This window comes from Nothobranchius furzeri, chromosome 9 (genome assembly GCF_043380555.1).
Source record: "Nothobranchius furzeri strain GRZ-AD chromosome 9, NfurGRZ-RIMD1, whole genome shotgun sequence".
Classification (NCBI taxonomy): Eukaryota; Metazoa; Chordata; class Actinopteri; order Cyprinodontiformes; family Nothobranchiidae; genus Nothobranchius; species Nothobranchius furzeri.
This window is the reverse complement of record NC_091749.1, coordinates 51,991,998-52,014,099: the sequence shown is the minus strand read 5'-3', so window position 1 is coordinate 52,014,099 and position 22,102 is coordinate 51,991,998. Positions and strand designations below refer to the sequence as shown.

Below are 22,102 nucleotides of genomic sequence, written 5' to 3'. Positions count from 1 at the left end.
ACTACGTTTTTGCAGGATAAGTCTTTTATGTGGTCAAACTGATGTAACCGACAGAAAAGTTTCAGAGTTCAAGGCTTTTTGAACTCAAAATCTTAAGAAAAAGTCTGTATGAATGTTATGCACTTTTCAGCTCTAGTTATAAGTTAAAATATCATTACTATTGTTTAATGTTGGCAGAGAAAATGTTAAATGTAAACAAATTATATGAGGTATTGAAAAAGATGATGTTTTAGTGGACAGCTATTAGGGATGTGAATCTTACAGCAACTCACGATTTGATTTGATTCCGATTATTGGGGTGCCGATTCGATTCAGAATCGATTCTTGATCCTCAATTTAAATCAATTCACAATCAGTATTAACGAAGGGTGTCTGCTCCAGGATTAACTACTTTGTTGTACAAGTCAGTTAAAGCTATGGGACATTTTTATTTGCTCCAAAAATGTAAAATAAAGTGATTCTAAAACTGTAAACAGAAGCAATCTTTTGACCAAAAGGCAACATTTATTTTTGCTTACCTTGTAAAACATAACAAATCTGTAGTTACCCAACAGTAGCTTTGAAAGTAATACGGCCAAATATTTTTCAAGTATGTGTAGAAACAAGTTACATGAGTAACCCTGAGTACTCATTTATCAACTTAGAAAATAAATATGAGAATATCTCTAATTTCTGAGTATGGAAAAATTTACATTCAAGTGCCCTCTTATCAGCAGATTCAAACATAAATCATCTCAATTTATGGGACCACAAAAGTAAACGGAGTACTGACTCTCCTAACAAAGATCAAAAAAGTGCATCTCAAACCTGTAACATGCCAAATATTTGAGTTCTTGGAATCGATTCTGAACCTTTGTGAATCGATTCTGAATCTTTATAAATAAGAATCCCGATTCAGACTTGAATGGATTTTTTTCAGCACCTCTAACTGCTATGTTTAGTTAACGAAAATGTTTTGAATGACTTAATAAATTGAACTCTGAAATAGCTTGAAGTTGCTGTTGCTCACTCCTCAATTTGATTAGATAATCAGACATGTGGTGCCAGAAACCACTTGCATTGGTTTGTAAAGATTAAAAATAAAAATTTCTCTGGTTCTGTATCAGATTAAATTTAAGAGGGGGTGCAATTTTTTTCTTTCCATTAACAACAACAGAAAATAATTGAGAACCACTGAATTAAAGGATTCTGAATTCTCTCTCTTCTTCTGGGAGGTTTTAACCAACACAACTCACTGTGTGTGTTCCAGAGGATGTACAGGGGCTGAACGGGGTCCTGGTGCAGCTTCAGGTTGTCCCACAGGATCTGGATCAGCACGTGTTTGCTGTCCTCAGACATCCAGTGGCGTGGGACCTGATGAAAGACGAGACACAGACAATGAAGTACACAAACACACATGAATCAGTTAGGATCTAAACTGTGTGACTGACAGACAAAATCAAGTTTCAACTTGGGTTAAAGCCTGGATGGGAACGAGATGTCTCAGCAGCTGGACTGAAGACAAACGTTTGTTTTAATCTGAAGCAACACAAAAAAGTCTTTAACACTTTAAGATATTTCAGGGGCTCTTGATCCGTAAACATTTTAAAAAGGTTTTTGGTTCAGCTAGGTGCACTAATCTGAGGTCTCTAGTAGAGGCCGACCGACATGGTTTTCTTAAGGCCAATGCAGACACAGATTTTTTACAAATTTTGTTACCGATGGCTGATATCTAAAGGCGATTATTACAGCCGATATATTTACATTTTAGCAGCACATTGATTGCAAAACAAAAAACAAAAAAAAACAACTGAACGCTCACTGTGTGCAATATAAATTACCGTATTTTCCAGTCTATAAGTCACACTTTTTTTCATAGTCTGGCCGGTCCTGCGACTTATACTCTAGAGCGACTTATATACCAAATTACGTAGGCTATACCGCCCTGCTGTGGGCCGGCTCTGGACCAGGAATGAGCTCCCCTGCCCCGCTGGGAATAAAAAACACACAGCCATCACTTGCTGGAGCCTGTGGTGCACCGGTGCACCGTTGCACACTGGATCTGGCCCAGGTTTCAGCTCCTCTGCCCCACCATCACCTGCTGCAGCCTGTGGTGCGCTGCTGCGGGCCGGCTCCGAGCCAAGAACGAACTCCCCTGTCCCGCTGGGAGGGTTTCAAACACGCCATCCTCTGCTGGAGACCGTGGCGCGCTGCTGTGCCCGTGTTGTTTATTCTGTTATTGTTACCGGTACTTGTCTTGCAATGTGAAATGCTTGGTCTCAGATTTGTAAGAAAAATAATAAAATTTCCCCCCAAAATGCGACTTATAGTCCAGTGTGACTTACATATGTTTTTTCTCTTCTTCATTATACATTTTATGGCTGGTGCGACTTATACTCGAGAAAATATGGTAAATAAGTCAATAAATCTCTTAATATTTATTGAACTTCAAATATAAAACAAAGTCAAAAAATTTAAAAAACTGTGTGTTGGAGTCCTTCTGGTCCTTTCTTTAGTCTAGTAGCGGTGGCAGTTGGCCATATGGTGCCTTATTTATTTTTTAATCAGCTTTTAAAAATAATTTCGGCCGATGGCTGATATAGAAAAAATCGAATATATCGGCCTGATACATCAGTCAGCCTTTAGTCTCTACCTGCTTTACAGCTTTTGTGTGCTGGTAGTTCATATAAAAGTTAGCAGTTAGCTTTTTCAGTTTGCTAACCGTCAATAAAAAGCACAATAATAATAAAAATGATCATGTGGATTTTTTTTAGTTGGCATCATGGTGCTCCTCCTTGAACCGTCACCTTATCGTGGTGGAGGAGTTTGAGTGCCCTAATGATCCTAGGAGCTAGGTTGTCTGGGGCACTTAGTGCCCCTGGTAGGGTCTCCCATGACAAATTGGTCTTAGGTGAAGGGTGAGACAAAGAACGGTTCGAAGGATCTTTCATGGCGGTTAAAACGAAGAGTCGGAGTACCCGGCCCGGAGGGTTACCGGGGTCCCACCCTGGAGCCAGGCCTGGGGTTGGGGCCCGTGAGCGAGCGCCTGGTGGCCGGGCTTTCGCCCATGGGGCCCGGCCGGGCCCAGCCCGAACCGGATACATGGGCTCGTCCAACTGTGGACTCACCACCCACAGGAGGAACATGAAGGGTCCGGTGCAGTGTGGATCGGGTGGCAGACCGAGGCGGGAGCCTTGGCGGTCCAATCCCCGGACAAGAAAACTAGTTTTTGGGACATGGAACGTCACCTCGCTGGCGGGGAAGGAGCCGGAGCTTGTGGCAGAGGTTGAGCGGTACCGGCTAGATATAGTCGGACTCACCTCGACACATTGCATTGGCTCTGGAACCCGAGACCTGGAGAGGGGTTGGACACTCTACTTTGCTGGAGTTGCTCCGGGTGAGAGGCGGAGGGCTGGGGTTGGCTTTTTGTTAGCCCCGAGACTCTCTGCCTGTGTGTTGGGGTTTACCCCGGGGGACAAGAGGGTAGCTTCCTTGCGCCTTCGGGTCGGGGAACGGGTCCTGACTGTTGTTTGTGCTTATGGGCCAAATATCAGTTCAGAGTACCCACCCTTTTTGGAGTCCCTGGGACGAGTGCTAGATAGTGCTCCATCAGGGGACTCCATTGTCCTGCTGGGGGACTTCAATGCTCACGTGGGCAATGACAGCTTGACCTGGAGGGGTGTGATTGGGAGGAACGGCCCACCTAATCTGAAATCGAGCGGTGTTTTGTTATTGGACTTCTGTGCAAGCCGCAGTTTGGCCATAACGAACACCATGTTCGAACATAAGGATGCCCACCGGTACACTTGGTACCAGGGCAGCCTAGGTCACAGGTCGATGATAGATTTTGTAGTCGTATCATCTGACCTGCGGCCGTATGTTTTGGACACCCGAGTGAAGAGAGGGGCGGAGCTGTCAACTGATCACCACCTGGTGGTGAGTTGGATCAGATGGCAGGGGAACATGCCGCGTAGACCTGGCAGACCCAAACGCATAGTGAGGGTCTGCTGGGAACGCCTGGCAGAAGAACCTGTCAAGACGGTCTTCAACTCCCACCTCCGGCAGAGCTTTGACCACGTCCCGAGAGCAGCGGGGGACATTGAGTCTGAGTGGGCCTTGTTCCACTCTGCGATTGTCGAGGCGGCTGTTGCTAGCTGTGGTCGTAAGGTGGCCGGTGCCAGTCGTGGTGGCAACCCCCGTACCCGCTGGTGGACACCAGAGGTTCGGGGAGCCGTCAGGCTGAAGAAGGAGGCCTACAGGGCGTGGCTGGTCTGTGGGTCTCCGGAGGCAGCAGACAGGTACCGGATAGCCAAGCGGGGTGCAGCAGTGGCAGTTGCCGAGGCAAAATCTCGGGCGTGGGAGGAGTTTGGTGAGGCCATGGAGAAAGACTATCGATCGGCTCCAAAGAGGTTCTGGCAAACTGTCCGGCGCCTCAGGAGAGGAAGGCAGCAACTGGCTCACACTGTTTACAGTGGGGATGGGGAGCTGCTGACGTCAACTGAGGCTATAGTCGGACGGTGGAAGGAATACTTTGAGGAGCTCCTCAATCCCACCAATGCGCATTCCGAGGAGGAACCAGAGCTGGGAGGCCTGGGGATGGACTGTCCGATCTCGGGGGCAGAAGTTGCTGAGGTAGTCAAACAACTACACAGCGGCGGAGCCCCGGGGGCGGATGAGGTTCGTCCTGGGTATCTTAAGGCTATGGATGTTGTGGGGCTGTCATGGTTGACACGTCTCTACAACATTGCGTGGTCATCGGGGGCAGTTCCTTGGGAGTGGCAGACCGGGGTGGTGGTCCCCATCTTTAAGAAGGGTGACCTGAGGGTGTGTTCCAACTATAGGGGGATCACACTCCTCAGCCTCCCTGGAAAGGTCTACTCCAAGGTACTGGAGAGGAGGGTCCGATCGATAGTTGAATCTCAGATAGAGGAGGAGCAATGTGGTTTTCGTCCTGGCCGTGGAACTGTGGACCAGCTCTATACCCTTGCAAGGGTGATGGAGGGGGCATGGGAGTTTGCCCAACCAATCCACATGTGCTTTGTGGATTTGGAGAAGGCTTATGACCGTGTCCCCAGGGGCACCCTGTGGGGGACGCTCCAGGAGTATGGGGTGGGTGGCTTTCTGTTAAGGGCCATTCAGTCCCTTTACCAGAGGAGCGTGAGTTTGGTCCGCATAGCCGGTAGTAAGTCGGACCTGTTCCCAGTGAGGGTTGGACTCCGCCAGGGCTGCCCTTTGTCACCGGTTCTGTTCATCACTTTTATGGACAGAATTTCTAGACGCAGCCGTGGTGTGGAGTGTGTCGAGTTTGGTGGCAGGAGAATCTCGTCTCTGCTTTTTGCGGATGATGTGGTCCTCCTAGCTTCATCCAGCTCTGACCTTCAGCTCTTGCTGGGTAGGTTCGCGGCCGAATGTGAAGCGGCTGGGATGAGGATCAGCACCTCCAAATCTGAGACCATGGTTCTCGACCGGAAAAGGGTGGCTTGCCACCTCCGGGTCGGGGGAGAGGTCCTACCTCAAGTGGAGGAGTTTAAGTATCTCGGGGTCTTGTTCACGAGTGAGGGTAGGAGGGATCGAGAGATCGACAGGCGGATTGGTTCGGCGTCTGCAGTGATGCGGACGCTGAGCCGATCTGTCGTGGGGAAGAGGGAGCTGAGCCAGAAAGCCAGGCTCTCGATTTACCGGTCGATCTACGTCCCAATCCTCACCTATGGTCATGAGCTTTGGGTAATGACCGAAAGAACGAGATCGCGGATACAAGCGGCCGAAATGAGTTTCCTCCGTAGGGTGGCCGGGCTCAGCCTTAGAGATAGGGTGAGGAGCTCGGACATTCGGGAGGGACTCGGAGTAGAACCGCTGCTCCTCCGGATCGAAAGGAGCCAGTTGAGGTGGTTTGGGCATCTGGTCAGGATGCCTCCTGGACGCCTCCCCGGGGAGGTGTTTCGGGCATGTCCTGCCGGCAGAAGGCCCCCGGGTCGACCCAGGACACGTTGGAGAGGTTACATCTCCAATCTGGTCCGGGAACGCCTTGGGGTCCTGCCGGAGGAGCTGGTGGACAAGGCCGGGGAGAGGACGGCCTGGAGCTCCCTAGTTGGGATGCTGCCCCTGCGACCCGGACCCGGATAAGCGGAGGAAGACGAAGACGAAGACGAAGGCATCATGGTGGAGCCTGGAAGTAAAACTAAGAGAGCAATGTCTTTAGCGGCAAAGCAAAAATCTAAAACCAGAGTGAACATCGGGGCAGCCTACACTAGTCTGAGGGAGCTGAATGGGGCTATGACATCATTGACTGATGGTGACCTGGCTTTGTTGTTAGAAGGACTTGTAAGTAATAATAGTTTTTTGTAACTTTTTACTTTGTGGTTTATTTTAGTATCAGTTGGGTCGTTTTAGCATTAGCTTGTTGTTAGTGCTAGCTACAGCAGGCTGCAGCATGGTTAATTATGATAGTTGTTCCACTTTCAACCAGTAGGAGGAGAAGCAGGAAACTTAATAAAACAACAGATCTGTGCTGTGGGTCAGCAGGTACACTACACCTCGGGCTGTTTGTTGATCACCAGTGGGCTGGTGATGTGGTTTTCACCACTTTTAACTAGTGATGGCCAAAGAAGCCTCATGAAGCAATGAGGTTTTCCAGCCAAATGCATCACTAGAAGGTCCCCTACTCGAAGTTTCATTTAGTGTTTAATTTACTCAGACTGATATAGCGACATCTGCTGGTAGAGTTGAAAAATGACAAACTTTTAAATGTCTGTTCCTAAAGTTGCGCCTGATGGTCAATAGATCTCATTTACATAACTCTACTTCATCCTTTTCAATAAAATAACTATCATGAATAGACCAAAACTTTCTTCTGCCCCAGAGCACATCAAATAACACTATTAATACAATAACAAGTCAAGATGGTAACCGTATTTTAAAACTTAACACTACAGTTGCCAACACTAATAATAAAGCTATTTTTCGTACAGACTAAACCACTTGAAACTCTAAAAGACACATGGACCAAACTAAAACCACCCAAAATCCACTGAGTTTTGGCAGCTTTTATTTTGAAAAGTGACACAGAAAACAAACCAGTCATGTGAACCAGGTAAAACGAGACCTCGTTTGCCATCAGTCATGTGTTTTTTCCAGGAATTTAAGCAAGTGGATTCGCCCACTTCCTGCTTGATACGAGCATCGCTTCATTTGTCTCATCACTACTTTTAACCATGCTAATGTAAGCTAGCGTGTTTCCTTGAATACATCAGTAACAGAGTGTGACCTGAAACCTAATGCTGCATCACTTAAAACTTCCTGTGATCTCTGGTTTTCCATCACGACCAGAAAACACCAAGAGCTTATTTCTTTGTCAGTTGCACACAGACTCATTATGATGCGAGCTTATTTCACTTTAAATTAGAGTAATCCTAAATTGAATTTTGCAAAACGTATGTTTTGGATTTTTTATTTTTCATTTTTGTTGGTTGATTGTGCAGTATTCTGGGACTGATCTGTTAAATCCTAGTAAAATATGAGTGTGTGTGTGTGTGTGTGTGTGTGTGTGTGTGTGTGTGTGTGTGTGTGTGTGTGTGTGTGTGTGTGTGTGCGCGTGTGTGTGTGTGTGTGTGTGTGTGTATGTGTGTGTGCGTCTGACCTGAGAGTCTCTGTTGCAGTGCTCTGATGAGAGGATGAGACCCGGCAGGTTGCTGGGCAGGTCCAATCGTCTGAAGTACCAGACCAGGTTCCAGTAGATGATGGGATGATGGTCCACCATGTTTGCCTCACTGATCACCGGGTCGCCCTCGTTCTCCAGCAGACTCTCCAGCTCCTTCCACAGCACCAGCGGGCTCAGGTAAGGAACTGTCACTGGCTCAGGGTTGTGGAGCCGCCATTCCATGCTCAGAGGGTCCTTGGAGAGACAAAATGATTAGTCAGGTTTGTGCCAGGAGCTCAGTCAAATGTTTTTTCATCAATATGGAGAAGACGGATACTAAATGTGATTCAGATCTGAATGAGGGGCAGGAGATCCATATATCGTACGCAGAAATAATCTTCAAGATACAAAATACTCAGCAATCAGAAGTAAAGTTTCATCCAAAAAGCTGAATTTTACACAAGAGTTTGCAAAAGCACAATTTTATCCATTTTTATAAAATCAATGAAAATACTAGAAACTCATTAAATTATCTTCCAAAATATCGAGTCTCTGCAGGAAATCACACTCACAGCCTTTATATTACTTCTAAACTTCACTCAGTTCTCTGGCTTCTCGTTTCTACACCCTTTGGCCCAAACTGAAGCCAGGCTTTGGTGGAACCGATTGTGTTCTCTGCCTGTGACAAACCGTGGTTTCATTCAGACGACTCGGCAGGCTGCCAGACATCGGCAGGCAGCAGTTGAACTGACACGTATCCTCCAGAGGACCGAAGGCACTGACGCTACGGGTCATGGCTCCTCCAGATGACAGCGCTCCTCTCCGGTCTGTGGGGATGTCGATACCTTGAGGTCTAATTTGCCGAGTTCTGAAAAAACACAGGCAAGGGCTTCAGAAAAGGGGTGTTTAAATATTTTGTTTTGTTTTTATTCTATAAGTCAATGTAGTGGATTTGATTCCACGTTCCACCTGACCTGAATGGTTTCTCCCTTTTATCTGTATGAACCTGAACACCAATAAACAATTCTGTAGTTTAGCAGATAAAACAAAGTAATCCAGACGATGCTCTGGTCATTTGCTGCAATTACTCATCTAACCTCATCTTTTTAACACACATGGCTTGGTGAGGAGGGCCAGGTGCAACAGCTCCCCACTGAGAGCTGGTTCACAATGCAGATCAGGACCATATGGGTGCAGCTACAGCAGCCTCGACTTCAAAAACTGGATGCTGTATTGCCTTGAAGAGTGACAAAGGTTGTTTGAGGCTTTGTGCGGTTTACGGTAGAATTGTGTTTAATCAGACATGCAGCTTTTTCATCAAAATAACCATTTTGTAGACACACGCCTGCCAACACATGATTACGGTCTTTCTCAGTTGCTAAAACACTAAAATCCATTGACTGAAGAAAGTTCTCAGTTGCTTGAACTCATTAAACTAACTAGTGAGTCTGTTGTCAAAACCTTAAACCATTTCCCACGGTTTAGCAAAACTCTAAACGCATTCTCATTCTTAAAACACATTCTGCACTCTAATGTACATGTCGTCCATAATGGTAAACACAAGCGGCACACATTTACCCATAACAAGAGCACAAATGTCATTGATTGAACACAATCAGTCAAAATACATTTCACTTGTTTCAAATGATGTGACAACCAGTATGAGCAAGTTCAGAGAGCAGCAGGGTGAAGAGCTGGGTCCCATCCCAACCTACAGTATGTAATAGTGTGGGACAACGTCACCTTCCACCGAGCTGCCCAAGTGAGGGAATGGTTTACCCTCAATGGGCAGTTTATGAACCTGTATCTCCCTCAATACTTGACTTTCCTGAATCCGATTGAGGAGGTTTTTTTTTTCGTCTTGGAGATGGAAAGTGTATGACAGACAGCCCTACATCCGAGTAAATTTGCAGCAAGCCATGGATTTAGCCTGTGTTGATATAGGTGAGGAATCATGTCAAGGCTGGATGCGGCACACCAGAGGCTTTTACCCCGTTGCCTCAGGAGGGAAAATATTGCATTTGATGTTGATGAAGTACTGTGGCCTGGCCCAGCCCACAGACAAGAACAGGCCCATTGATAACATGTTCAGTCCTTTGATCTTTTTCATTGTATGTTTTCTTTTTTTTTCCACTGTCATTGTACACTGTAGCACAATGGACTGCAGGCTGTATATGGTACAATAAACAAATTGTATGGCCCTGAACATTGTGCTTTCTATTTTGGTGTATTGTTTACTGACTGCTTGATGGTGTATGTCATTTAGAGCAGTTTGTTTATTATTTGAGACTAGTGTTTGATTTTGAGCACAGCTAAAACTGTTTTGAGGCAAAAGTTTGATTTTGGAAGAGGAATGAGAGGTTTGTAAATCGTGCTTGAAGCTGAGGTTTTGTGTTTAATGTTTTGAGAAAATGGAGCAAGGTTTCAGGAATTCTGCTTTAGCAACAGAGAAAAACTTTCAAAGACTTGTGAATGAATTGGAAACTTGGATGACCCTTTGTGTGCAATTGACCTGTGTCTACATCCCCTCTAAGCCCCGCCCTCCTTTGTTACTGTTGCTAACTCGTAAAAGCCGTTACAGCTAACTGCCTTTTAACAAGAAGAGTAATGTGTCACATGTGTTATAAATAAAATGTGTTACTACTGTTGGGCTGTGTGTGATTGATTTTAGCTTGTATGAGCTGATTGCTAAGGTTATACAAGACCAGAGTTCGTGCCCACGTTATTGGTTTAATACAAGAACAGGCGTCGGACAGAAATGACCAGCCGTCCCCAGCAGTAGCACAGACCAAGAGGGAAACACGCATAGAGCCAACCAATTCCTTCTGGTGTCGTAGCAAAAACCTAATTAAGAAGGAAAAGAAAGCCAGTCATCTGCTCCTTTGCTCCTAACGTAATTTTCAGAATAACGTTGTGAATTCTTGCTTTGTCACTATGAGTCAAGTTAACCTCTGTTTTCTGTTTATTACCCAAGGGTAGATACTAAGAACAGTGCAGAGAAAGAAATATCCAACTGGATGTGATTTACGTTAACAGGTAAAACACTGTACTCCAATGACAGGAGTAGACCCTTTTATTTTACAGAAGTGAAAACATTTCTCTCATATTATGAAACCTAAGCAAAGACGGTTGTAAATAGTTTTATTTACATGTGTGACACACAGCCTGGACTAACCTACAGTATGTGTGACTGGTAACAACATACCAGATTTGACTGTTTGTTAACCTCTCATAGTGAATTCTGCCAGATACAATTTTAAATTTCTTTATTTTTGCGATTGCCCTCTGCATATGGGCTTGGTGAGCAGCTATCGTTTTAGTTGTAACAGCATCAACTGCCATTTGCCATGTCCCATATGCAAGTACTCATGTTCTAGCAGAGTCATCACTAATCCAATAATAACCGGAGGGGGTTTAGGGAAGTGCGCCAGGACAAAGCTGCAGGCCCGGATGAATTCCAGGTTAAGTTAAATGAACAACTTCTTTGTCAGACAAGGAGCAGATGAAGTGATGATGACACCATTTGGGTCACAAGCAACCAGGGATTTAAAAGTACTGCTGACTTGTAGTGTGAGAGTGTTGACTTTGAACTGATGAGCTTGGATTTTCAATCCTAGGTTCTGTGATACTATCTAGGAATGCCGGGAAGTCAGATTTGTGTTTATTTGGCATGTGAGACATTATGACCCGTCTATGTGGCTACAGAGGGACTTCCCAAATACACCAAACACGTAATCAGCCTATGAGGTGAACAACGTGGCTACGGTGCGGTCAGGTATCTGAAATATTATGCTCAGATCCTTATGGTCAATGGTTTGCTACAACTTCATCAGAACTAGCAGCAGCCGTAAATTCATTGTTGTCTGCCCAGCCCACTTACATATCGGTGGGACACTGATGGTGATGTTTCAGTGGCTGGTATCATAAACACAGTGGTTTTTAGATTGCTGATAACTAAATCCAGTGAAGTACTGGAAATTGTCACAACGTGCTGGTGAGTGAGACGGAGGTGAGGATCCAAGTGCAGGGGAAGAAGCAGGCAGGGAGGCAGACAGGAACATTTAAAACACTGATATAATGAAGGACACGCAGGACAATGAAACAATGAGCCAACCAGACAAAATGGTTTAAATACAGGAGGAGCTGGGACGGGCTCTTGGGGGCCTGCGTCTGGTGAGGACAGGACCGGCGACGACCGGAGGCAGAGACGCTGGAGGAGACATCCTTGACTTTTGGACTGGAGGCGGAGGCGACGACCTCTGGGCTGGAGGCGGCGGCGTCGACCGCTGGACTGGAGACGGCGTCGACCGCTGGACTGGAGATGGCGTCGACCGCTGGACTGGAGATGGCGTCGACCATGGGACTGGGGACGGTGTCGACCACGGGACTGGGGATGGCGTAGTTGGACTGGAGGGGACGTCAAACTCTGGAGTGGATGAGGCGTCAACCTCTGGAGTGGATGAGGCGTCGACCTCTGGAGTGGAGGAGGCGTCGACCTCTGGAGTGGAGGAGGCGTCGACCTCTGGAGTGGAGGAGGCGTCGACTTCAGGACACGAGGAGGCGTCGACTTCAGGACACGAGGAGACGTCGACTTCAGGATATGGGGAGGCGTCGACTTCAGAACACGGGGAGGCGTTGACTTCAGAACACGAGGAGGCGTGGACTTCAGAACACGAGGAGGCGTGGACTTCAGAACACGAGGAGGCGTCGACTTCAGAACACGAGAAGGCGTCGACTTCAGAACACGAGGAGGCGTCGACTTCAGAGCACGAGGAGGCGTGGACTTCAGAGCACGAGGAGGCGTCGACTTCAGAGCACGAGGAGGCGTCGACTTCAGAGCACGAGGAGGCGTCGACATCAGGGCATGAGGAGGCGTCAACATCAGGACACGAGGAGGCGTCGACTTCAGAACACGAGGAGGCGTCGACTTCAGAGCACGAGGAGGCGTCGACATCAGGGCATGAGGAGGCGTCAACATCAGGACACGAGGAGGCGTCGACTTCAGAACACGAGGAGGCGTCGACCGCAGGACTGGAAGAGGCGTCGACCACAGGACTGGAAGAGGCATTGACCTCCGTCGACTTCTGGTCCGGGGGTGTCGACTTCTGGTCCGGGGGCTGGCCTATCTCACGTTCCATCCTTTCCTCACTCGTGAACAAGACCCTGAGATACTTAAACTTCTCGTCCCTGACCCGGAGAAGGCATTCTACCTTTTTCTGACTCAAGACTATGGTCTCGGATTTAGAGGAGCTGATTCTCATCCCAGCAGCTTCACACTTGGCTGCAAACCGCTCTAATGACAGCTGGAGATCACGTTCTGATGAAGCCAACAGGAACACATCATCTGCAAAAAGCAGAGACTTGATCGTCAGGTCACCAAAACAGATCCCCTCAGCACCTTGGCTGCTACAGAATCGGTGATAAACGGCAGCCTTGGTGGAGTCCAACCCTCACTGAAAACAAGCCCAACTTACTGCCGGCAATGCGGACCAAGCTCTGGCACCGGTCATACGGGGACCGAACCGTCCATATCAGAGGGCCTGGTACCCCATACTCCCGGAGTACCCCCCAAAGGATCCCCAGAGGGAAGCGGTTGAACACCTTCTCCAAATCTTTCTTAATGTAAATTAAAAAATCACAGGTCCCTACAATAAGGTGATTTTAGAAGTAATTGTAAAAAGATCTCAGAAGTGATGAAACATCAGGTGATGGGGCGTACCTCCCTGAGCACTCCTCCACTGCAGGGGATGGAGGGAATACGGCTGTGGTGGGACATGGCGTTGACAAAGTAGACATCCTTGTGTCCAAACCAGTAGAGGCAGAGTACGATGATGTCATGGTGTCCTCCACAGACGGGCTGCCCTTCAGGAAAAGCCTTTGCAGAGGAAAAAAAAGCAAAGTTGTTTATTTCAATTTACAATCAGTGTAATTATCCTGAGATGTTCCAGATCATGTCTTGTTACTCTGAAATAGTTAGATCAACTTTAATTAAAAGCAACTGCCTGAATTAATCAATTCATTAATCTAAATAAAATTATGTTTTATTTATGCCTATAGTGTACAAAACACAGTTTAGGCATGATTAAAGTAGAAGACACTTATTTTCTAACCCTGAACAGGGAGGAATTATTACAGATGGATGAATTATTGCATGAATGAAGGTAATGTCTCTCTTATTATTCCTTCATTCAGTAAAATGAATGGTTTCACTTCATTCTGCTGAGGGAAATATCTACAGGTGTCCTCTGTGCAGGTGTAAAGCCTAGGTTTTGCTTCTGCGTCGGTGCGGAGTAGGGCAACACCATTATCCGTCCTTGCAAGGTCTCAAGAAAGGGCGGAGTGGAGCTCACTTTTCGAGACATCTGTCGAACAATATGGAAAACGCAAGGTCGTGATTGGTCAGGACGCTGCTTTCATCAACAGCACCGCCATAGCGCCCTCAAAAAACATAAAGAGAGCCAAAGACATCTAGCAGCAGACATGGAGCAGCTTGAAGAATACGCCACAGAAAAACTCTACAAATACGAACGTTTTATGCACCTGTGCCTGGAGGAGTCAAAAGATACGCAGCAAAGGCTTTATTCTTGGATGGAAAGGATGGTAAATGTGGGTTTAGAGGTGGCAAGCACAAGAGGTGGAGGAGAATGAGGGACAAATTTGCTTGTGTTAAGTCTCTGAAATACAAAAAACAAATCTAAATGCACGATCTTGGACCGGATGCATGACAGGATACCCCAGAACAGTGCTACGCACTCTGTTGTCCTGGTGGGGTATTGCTTTGCAACACTTCCCAGGAGAAGTCCGAGAGCAAAACGTCTCTGTCAATGCGTGCGCTTCTCTCCCTTGTGGAGCTGACGCAGAAGCATACACTAGACTTAAGTACCTTCCAGGTCCTCGCATGTCCCGGATCTCCACGTTCAGGAAGGGCAGAAAAGGATTTCCACAGAAGGGGCAGGTGGTGTTCAGGTTGGAGTCGTCAGCTGTCCAGCCAGCCATGATCTCCTCATCATACACCAAACAGTCACATGTTTTACACCGAGAACAGCTGGAGATCAGCAGCTGGAGAGAGAAAACACACACACAAGCAAACATACATTTAAGCCTTCTGGAAAACACGCCAAAAGTTCCAAAACCTCTAGTAATCCCTTGTTTTTTGCTTACTTTATTACTGCTGCACCTGGAGAAATGACCACATACGTTGGTACTTTATTGGCTGCGGTCTTTAGGTTCCTTAAAATGTAAAGTGGAACCACTGCAGATAGTTTACCATTATTAAGAAACTAAATAGACTCAGTTCAATAAGCTCCCTCAGAAAAACAGTTTTTTTAAAACCATTTATTCAGAAACGCGTCACAGAACTGATTCAGAGAAAAGTCGTTATCTGCCAAACCAATAAAACTCTCAGCTGCAAGAGTCATGCAGATGTTTCACTGAAAACAACCCACTTCAAATAAAAATGTTTTAAATCTAAGCTGACCTCAAGCTGCTTTAATTCATAATCTGAGCCAGGAGTTCAGTGCTGTGATCAAACTCTTCTGGTTTTTACCTCCATGGCGTAGTTGCTAAAGATGCTGGTGTTGCTGGTGTAGCGAGAAGAGCCGAGGTCTGATTTGTCTGGCAGCTGGAACCTGGAAAGAGAGAGGGTAGGCCCTGCAAACACACAGTAACTGGTCAGAGAGGAAGTTTATGTGATGCTGACATATTAGTGTGGTGCAACAAAAATTATAAAAGGATTAGTGTTCAAATGATGGTTTTGTGCTAAAGCTACTAACTGATTTTGATTGTTTTACAAATTAAGTAAACAAAAGAAAAAATGTTTCTGCAGCGGTTGAAAATTTAGTTTAAAATCAATAATTTAGGAGAAGTTGTGTTTACCAGCGAGAAGAGAGGAGGGCCTCCTGAAGCTGCAGCTCGCTGTGGGACTCTCCACCCTGCTGTGAACGGGGCTCTGTCTGGGACTCCTGTGGTGCCCCCGGAGGCCAGACAGGCCATTTTTCTGTGGAGAAATCACTGAGCACTCCAACTCTGAACAGTCATCTTCATCCAATAGGGAGGAGCAGTCTGGGTCTCCAGCACCAAGGGAGGACACACTGAGACGGTCACCGTGACTGTCCTGAAGGGACAGAAGAGAACTCAGTCAGCAGGTCGACATCTACAGAGACTGTTGGTGTGAAACAACGTGACACACAATCACAGCTGGGCTTTTGGATAAGTAGGAGTTCTCACAGATCTCCAGAGTACCAAATATGTTAGAGTCCATCAACATGACAGGCCGTCACAACCCAAAGTTCATGGTTTTAATAAACTATGTCTAAAAGTGTGCACCAGGGGGCGGTCTTATGTAAGGCAGCAGCTCTAACAGGATTGAATTTGTTATTAATACAGACCTAATAATATTTATTTTAGCTTTAATGCACAGTAAAGACACAAACTTTAACACAGGTGACAATGTTTGGACTTTTCATTTGGTGCGCATGACCCTGCCTTATATCAGACACAAACTCATCCTTTGTTCTTTGGCATTCAGTTTGTGTTTGATTTACTAGAATAGTTGAAATATTGATTGGTCACACTGATATTCTGATATTGATCAAACATCATTCAGCTCCAATGTGAACAAAAATCAAGTAGTAATTCTCAGTGTTTTAATTAATGGAGGTACAGGTGTTTTTAAAAATTTGAGTATCTCCAAGTTCATTTGGGTATCAGCCTCAAAGAAATATAGGTGAAAGGTGTGGTTAATAAAACCTCCCCAGCAGTACCTTGGTGGGCGTGGTGTACGTGGCCAGGCGTGAATACCAGCGGCTTGCCTTCTCAGCCACGCCCTTCCCAGCAGAGAACATGCTGGTTTTGAACACATCTAGAGTTGGTGTGAGCAGAGTGTCCATAGCAAAGGAGGAGGAGGATGGTGAAGGTGACGCCAGGCTGGCTCTATCGACCCGCTCCCTGAAGGGACTGGGTCGAGGGCTGAGGCTGGGACTGGTGCTGGAGCTCTGACAGGAAGTTGACGACCTCAGGCGCTGGCGGGAGATGGGCTGAGAGGGTGAAGTTTGGTGGAATGTGCATGAGCGTGGTACTCCTGCCATCTTCAGGGGGGAGCTATGGGGCAGGCTGGACCTGCGGAGGGCAGAGTTGGAGGAGGGGTAGAGGAGGAGGGGGCTGCTCGGATCCTGCAGATCTGAGCTGGGTGTGCGGCTGCTTAGCGGTGTGTCCAAGTGGTTCATGTAGAGCTCGATTTCTCTGGCCAAGTTCCTGCCGGAGCTCGGAGTGCTGACATCGTCCGCAGCAAACCCATCCATGTCCTGCCGTCTGGTCTCTGCAGCCAGAAGGGACAAGGGGTCAAACCCAGTTTGGATCCCGGTGCGTTTGACTGTTCCTTTGGCTATCACAGTGCTCACGGCTCCATAGCTGGAGCTGCGTTCAACAGCTTTCTTGTGAAGTCTGATGTGAGAGTTGACCCCTGTGGCAGGCTTGTCTATTTCCAAGTCCTCAAAATCAAAGATGGTTTCAGTTTGACTCCTGTCTTCATCACTGGAGTCCTGCCCCTCCTCTTCCTCCTCACAACCTCTGGAATTCCCCACTTTAGCAACAACCTGCGAATGGAACCTCTTACTGTTGCAGTAATTAGCACTAGAAAATATTTTGGCATCAGCGCCCAAGTGTCCTGCGATCTTCCCTGGATCGGTTTCAGCCTGGCCCATACCGAGGCTGAGGACAGTGGTGCTGCTGCCGCTGCTGCCCACTGTGTCCCCGCTCAACCTGCGGGCTTTCACGCCCTGCCAATCTAAAGCGGAGCCACTACCGGTGCTTCCCACCACCTCCTCCAGAACACTCTTGTGTTTCCTGAGCAAACTGTGCGTGTGAACCTCCCCGATCTCCTCCAGAGAGGAGGTGAAGAGCAGCCCTGCAATGTGGCCTGTGGAGAGAAAGAGATGTAGGAGCATTCTGGCTCATACATGTGGGAACTTACAGATCTTTCACTAGCATCTCCTCACATCTTGTGAGAATAAAGGTTTGATTCTATTAATAAAGCTCAGCTGGTATAAAGTACCTGAGCTGGCGGAGGTCTTAGGTTTACAGGAAGAGTCCTCATAGGGGTAACTGCTGCGAACAATCCCTCGAGGTTTGAAGGAGGAACTGATCTCCAGGTCCAGCTGAGGAAGGCAGTCCTTACTTCCTTTTGCACTCTCTGTCTCTGACACTGAACACATAGAACATACCTATCAAAACTGGACACTTAAATGTGGAAACAGCTCCAAACTACAAGACAGTTTCATGTGCCAACAAAGAAAATCTAAAAATCTCTAAAGATAAACAAAAGAAAGCTGAGGAACAAGGAAAGCCCTTGTGCCCCCACATTGAAGTCTAAGGTGAGATTAGATCAGACGTCCTACTGACGGGAGCTGCAGTCGCTCTCTTTCTTCTCATCTCTGTCGGGGGCCGAGTCCTGGGAGGTGGGCTCTCCCCTCCTAACTTCCTCTTTGGACATGGAGTTGTAACCCAAATCCGACTGATCTCCTAGAAAATCAAGAGAAAACAAAATTGGGATGAAATGAAAATAATATTTTTAAGACAGCAAATACAAAAACTACATATATGAATCCTATAAAGCGATGATGCTACTGATGCATCTTATCCTCTAAGGCTGAGAGGCAGAAGAACACAACAGAGAAAGCATTTGCTGGGTAAATCCTCCTCTGGGTGTTCAGAGATCTGCTGTCTCTGCAGCGTTTTCACAGCTGCTGATGGATACGGCTGCTCAGGATGGAGGCCAACTCCCCCATCTGCCTGCCGAGCTTCTCTGGGCATCAGACCAGTTGTCTGCTGGTTTCTTCTCCTCCATCCCTTCTATGAACTTCTTGTGTTTTCATCTCTGTACAGCTTCTGTGTAATATTGTATGAAGCCACTTGCAACTGTTGGCCCTCTTTCAAGAGTGGTGATAATAAATGAACCGCACATGGAAGACCTTTCTACTTGCAGTGAAATCACTCATTCCTCGCAGCACACAAGGCCACGCCCCCTGTTGGGGTATCGCCTCCATGATTAACAATCATAATCAAAGAGGAAGAGCCTTAGGGGAATGATGCTCTATAATTAACAATGACTCAAAAGTGAGACTAAGCGTGAAGGGCAGAGGAGATAAAGGAAAGACACAACAGAAATATGAGATCACAGAGGTAGAGAAACACAAAAACAGCATAACTAATGGAGGTGAGATGAAGAGACAAAAGCAACCAAAGAGAGAGGAAAGAAAGAGGCCGACTGATTGAGAGGTTTACCTGGGAAGAGAGTGGCTTCTCTGAGCTCAGAGCCCACCCAGCATGAGTGGGCTGCCCCGGGCCGGGCACCCACGCTGCCGCCACCGTGGCCGACTGCATGCAGAGGCAACACAGGCAGGGCCAGAGTGAAGGGCAGGGTTACAGAGCACAGCAGAAACCACAGGAGTGAGGGGGAGTAATGGTTTCACAGAAAAGTGAGGGAACAGGCAGTGAGGGGAGAGGGTGTTAAAGGAAGAGAAGGACAAAGATGGTCGGTGAATGAAGCAAATTAGGAAGGAGGGTCAAAAATGTCAGTGAAAGAAAAAAAGATGTAAACCAAAATGACGTCTGAAGTGTACCTGTGCTAGATCTATCATCAGTGGGGTCTACTTTGACGGGGTCAGAGGTGAAGGGGCCTTGCTCGGCCACGTTAGTGTCAGCAGAACTATCCATGCTGCTGTGACTCACAGCGTCCAAGTCACTGCCATCTGCCCAAAAACAACAAGTCGTTAAAGCAAGTCAGCCATCGCTTCTCTTCCAACAGGGCTCCATTTTCTCTGTTTTAAACCATTTTGTTTTTGAACATTTACTCTGAAACATCACGCCAAGGCAATCTGAAAGTCATCTAAGAAAGCCGTAAAAAATAAATGCAGTATTTTTATCTTGTGTCAAATATAAAACTTGGATTCGTTCCCAGACTCAGAAGCATTTCAGCACAATACTGTTTGTTTTTGAATGGTGTCTTCAGATGGCGGGCATTATTATGTCCTACACAACTCAACCAAATCTCTAATTTGAAGGGGCCATATTGTAGAAAATCCACTTTTTAGAGTGTTTTAACATGTGATGTTGTTATTTCCTCATGAAAAAAAAAAAGAAAACCAAACCCATTTTGGCTGCATTCATGCATTTTCCTGTTTCAGCTGCTAATTTTGAGTTTTATTTTGAAAATCTTGTAAAGCGTCAATGGAAATTAGTCTTGTCATCAGGCCCTGCTCCACTCCTGGAAGATAATCTCTGGTCTGAAACCTGTCTCCCCTGGCCAGTTCAGATATGTGTCTTAGACGACCCATACCATATAGTGGACTTAGTAGTCCAGTGGTTAGTGTGCTGGGCTGGCATGTTGTTTTGTGCAGGTTTGATCCCGGTCTGAGCAGTAACTATTTTCTTCTTATTTAACCACACTTGCCAGTATGACATTTTCAAACCTTTATTGGTAAACCGTTTAAAAAGTAAGGACTAATCAGTTTTTTTTTTTACTTTCTTCGTTTATTTAGCCAGTGTGACTCCATGTGAGGTGAGCAGAGTAAGTCAACTAAAATGCTGCTAGGAAACGACCTAATCAAAGATCTTTAGAGACACAAAATATTTTACAGAAGAAAATCAATAAAACTAAAATATAAAAACATTAGATCTGCTTCAGCAGGCTAAATGAATTACTGCCGACACCACTGGTTTTGCAAATGGCAAAACCAGTGGTGTCGGCAGGAAGACTCCTTAACCACTGGACCACCATAGCCGACACAGAAAATGACTCACCATAGACGCTGTTGTTGGCACGCTTTATCAGAGCACACGTGGGCAGAGTTTCACTGAAACAAAGTGTTTTATTTCCAGGTATAAATTGAGGCCTATGAAAATAACTCATATTTAAGATAAATGACATCGTAATAGTGCCAACGGTAATGTTTTATTGCATACTGTGCCTGCCTCTGCTCTCAAAGGTTTAAATTAGCATGATATGGAATCTTTTACACTAAAATCTCATGTTTAACAGGATTTTCAGAACTTTCATTGACATTATTTTATTAACAATGATAACAAGTCTATTATATAGAAAATAAAAATTACACACATCATTAAATATAACAGCAGTTTTTGCTCGAACGTAACTGAAAACCTGCTTTTGGGGCTGATACATGAGTTTAGCTCAGTTTGGTGTTTTTTATTGTTGTCAGGGCTGACTACAGAGCAGCTGTGTACAACAACGCTGTGTGAAAAACAGCTGCTGGCAGGCCAGTGGGTCGTGGAGATTTAATTGGGTTATCCTTTTTCTTATTCAACAGATAAATAAGTAATATCCTAACTGAAGATGTGCCAGAAAGCTGAGGGGCTCATTCCAAAGCACTTGTGCAAAGGAGAAATACATTCTGTTTCTGAAAACTGATCTAAAGAAAACCTGCAACAACAGAAGTGTATTTATGTGACATGAAGCTCTCACCCTATGTTCTACTCCTTCATGTCTAAATGTCAGCAGTAACACTAGTCTAGCATGTCATGCTTTTGTACTGGCATGAGTGCACAGTGTCTATTCAAATAAACCTTAAAAAACAATTAAAACAAATCAGAGTCGTCCAGAATGCTTATTTTCTACATAACCTGAAGAACAGTTGGGTCATACCAAAGACTTTGATAAAAATGGGACCCAGTGCTTCCTCACTTGACTCTCAGCATTAAAGAGTTGGATTGGGGGGTTGAACCACCAAATGAGTACCGAGCGCTGCTATGTCTGCAGCTCACCACTTCCCTAGGGGATGGTCAAACGCAGAAAAAAAATTTCACACTAAACAGTGTGTGACAACTGGAACTTTACCTTGAACAGATTCAGACAATGAAAGGTTAATCGGTCTTTGTTTTCAGAAGGCTCATCCTCATATTCTTCCTGAGCTACTTCCATTTGTAGCTCTGGCCAGGTGTAAGTAGGCTGGTGAAGAAACTATGGACCCTGACTCCACCGGTTGGGCTGACTGAGCTCATGGAGTGTCTTCCCGCGGGTAAGGTCATCTGCTGGATTATCAGAGGTGCCGACATACCGCCAAGTTGACCCTTCGGTAAGTTCTTGAATTTCAGCGACCCTCGTTCCAACAAAAACCTTGTATCGACTTGAGTCTGATTTCAGCCATGTCAACACTGTAGTTGAGTCGGTCCATAGTGTTATCTGCTGGGGAGAGAATGACAGCTCTGTCATTTTGACCTTAGCCAGCTGAGCTCCGGCTAGAGCTGCGCACAATTCAAAGCATGGCATTGACAGCTGTTTTCGAGGGCAAACACGAGATCTAGGCATCATAAATGCAACGTGAATATTGCCTTGGTTATCGGGAGTTTGAATATACTCAACTGCTCCGTAGGCTCTTTCGGAGGCATCGCAGAGGATGTGTGCTTGTCTGTTAGGCACTTCAGGGGCCAAGGTTGCTGGAACATAGCATCTTGGGATTTCCGCTTGTGGGA

At 46.2% G+C, this 22,102-nt stretch overlaps 1 protein-coding gene across 8 annotated transcripts in view; it reads right to left on the bottom strand.

The window, feature by feature from the left end:
- Positions 1–22,102, bottom strand: part of LOC107381832 (C-myc promoter-binding protein) — a 92,583-nt gene that overhangs the window by 5,298 nt on the left and 65,183 nt on the right. For 4 of the 8 annotated variants that reach the window (XM_070554929.1, XM_015953729.3, XM_054732198.2 and 1 more), the window contains 12 exons: positions 19,234–19,362; positions 18,896–18,988; positions 18,014–18,133; positions 17,667–17,816; positions 16,378–17,531; positions 15,491–15,728; positions 15,162–15,265; positions 14,499–14,674; positions 13,335–13,490; positions 8,306–8,483; positions 7,616–7,870; positions 1,236–1,353 (listed from right to left, as the gene is read on the bottom strand). In XM_070554929.1, coding sequence (XP_070411030.1) covers positions 1,236–1,353; positions 7,616–7,870; positions 8,306–8,483; positions 13,335–13,490; positions 14,499–14,674; positions 15,162–15,265; positions 15,491–15,728; positions 16,378–17,531; positions 17,667–17,816; positions 18,014–18,133; positions 18,896–18,988; positions 19,234–19,362 — 2,871 coding nt within the window. The remainder of the gene's footprint in view (positions 1–1,235; positions 1,354–7,615; positions 7,871–8,305; positions 8,484–13,334; positions 13,491–14,498; positions 14,675–15,161; positions 15,266–15,490; positions 15,729–16,377; positions 17,532–17,666; positions 17,817–18,013; positions 18,134–18,895; positions 18,989–19,233; positions 19,363–22,102) is intronic. The other 4 variants (XM_054732199.2, XM_015953734.3, XM_054732200.2 and 1 more) reach the window with 2 other exon arrangements.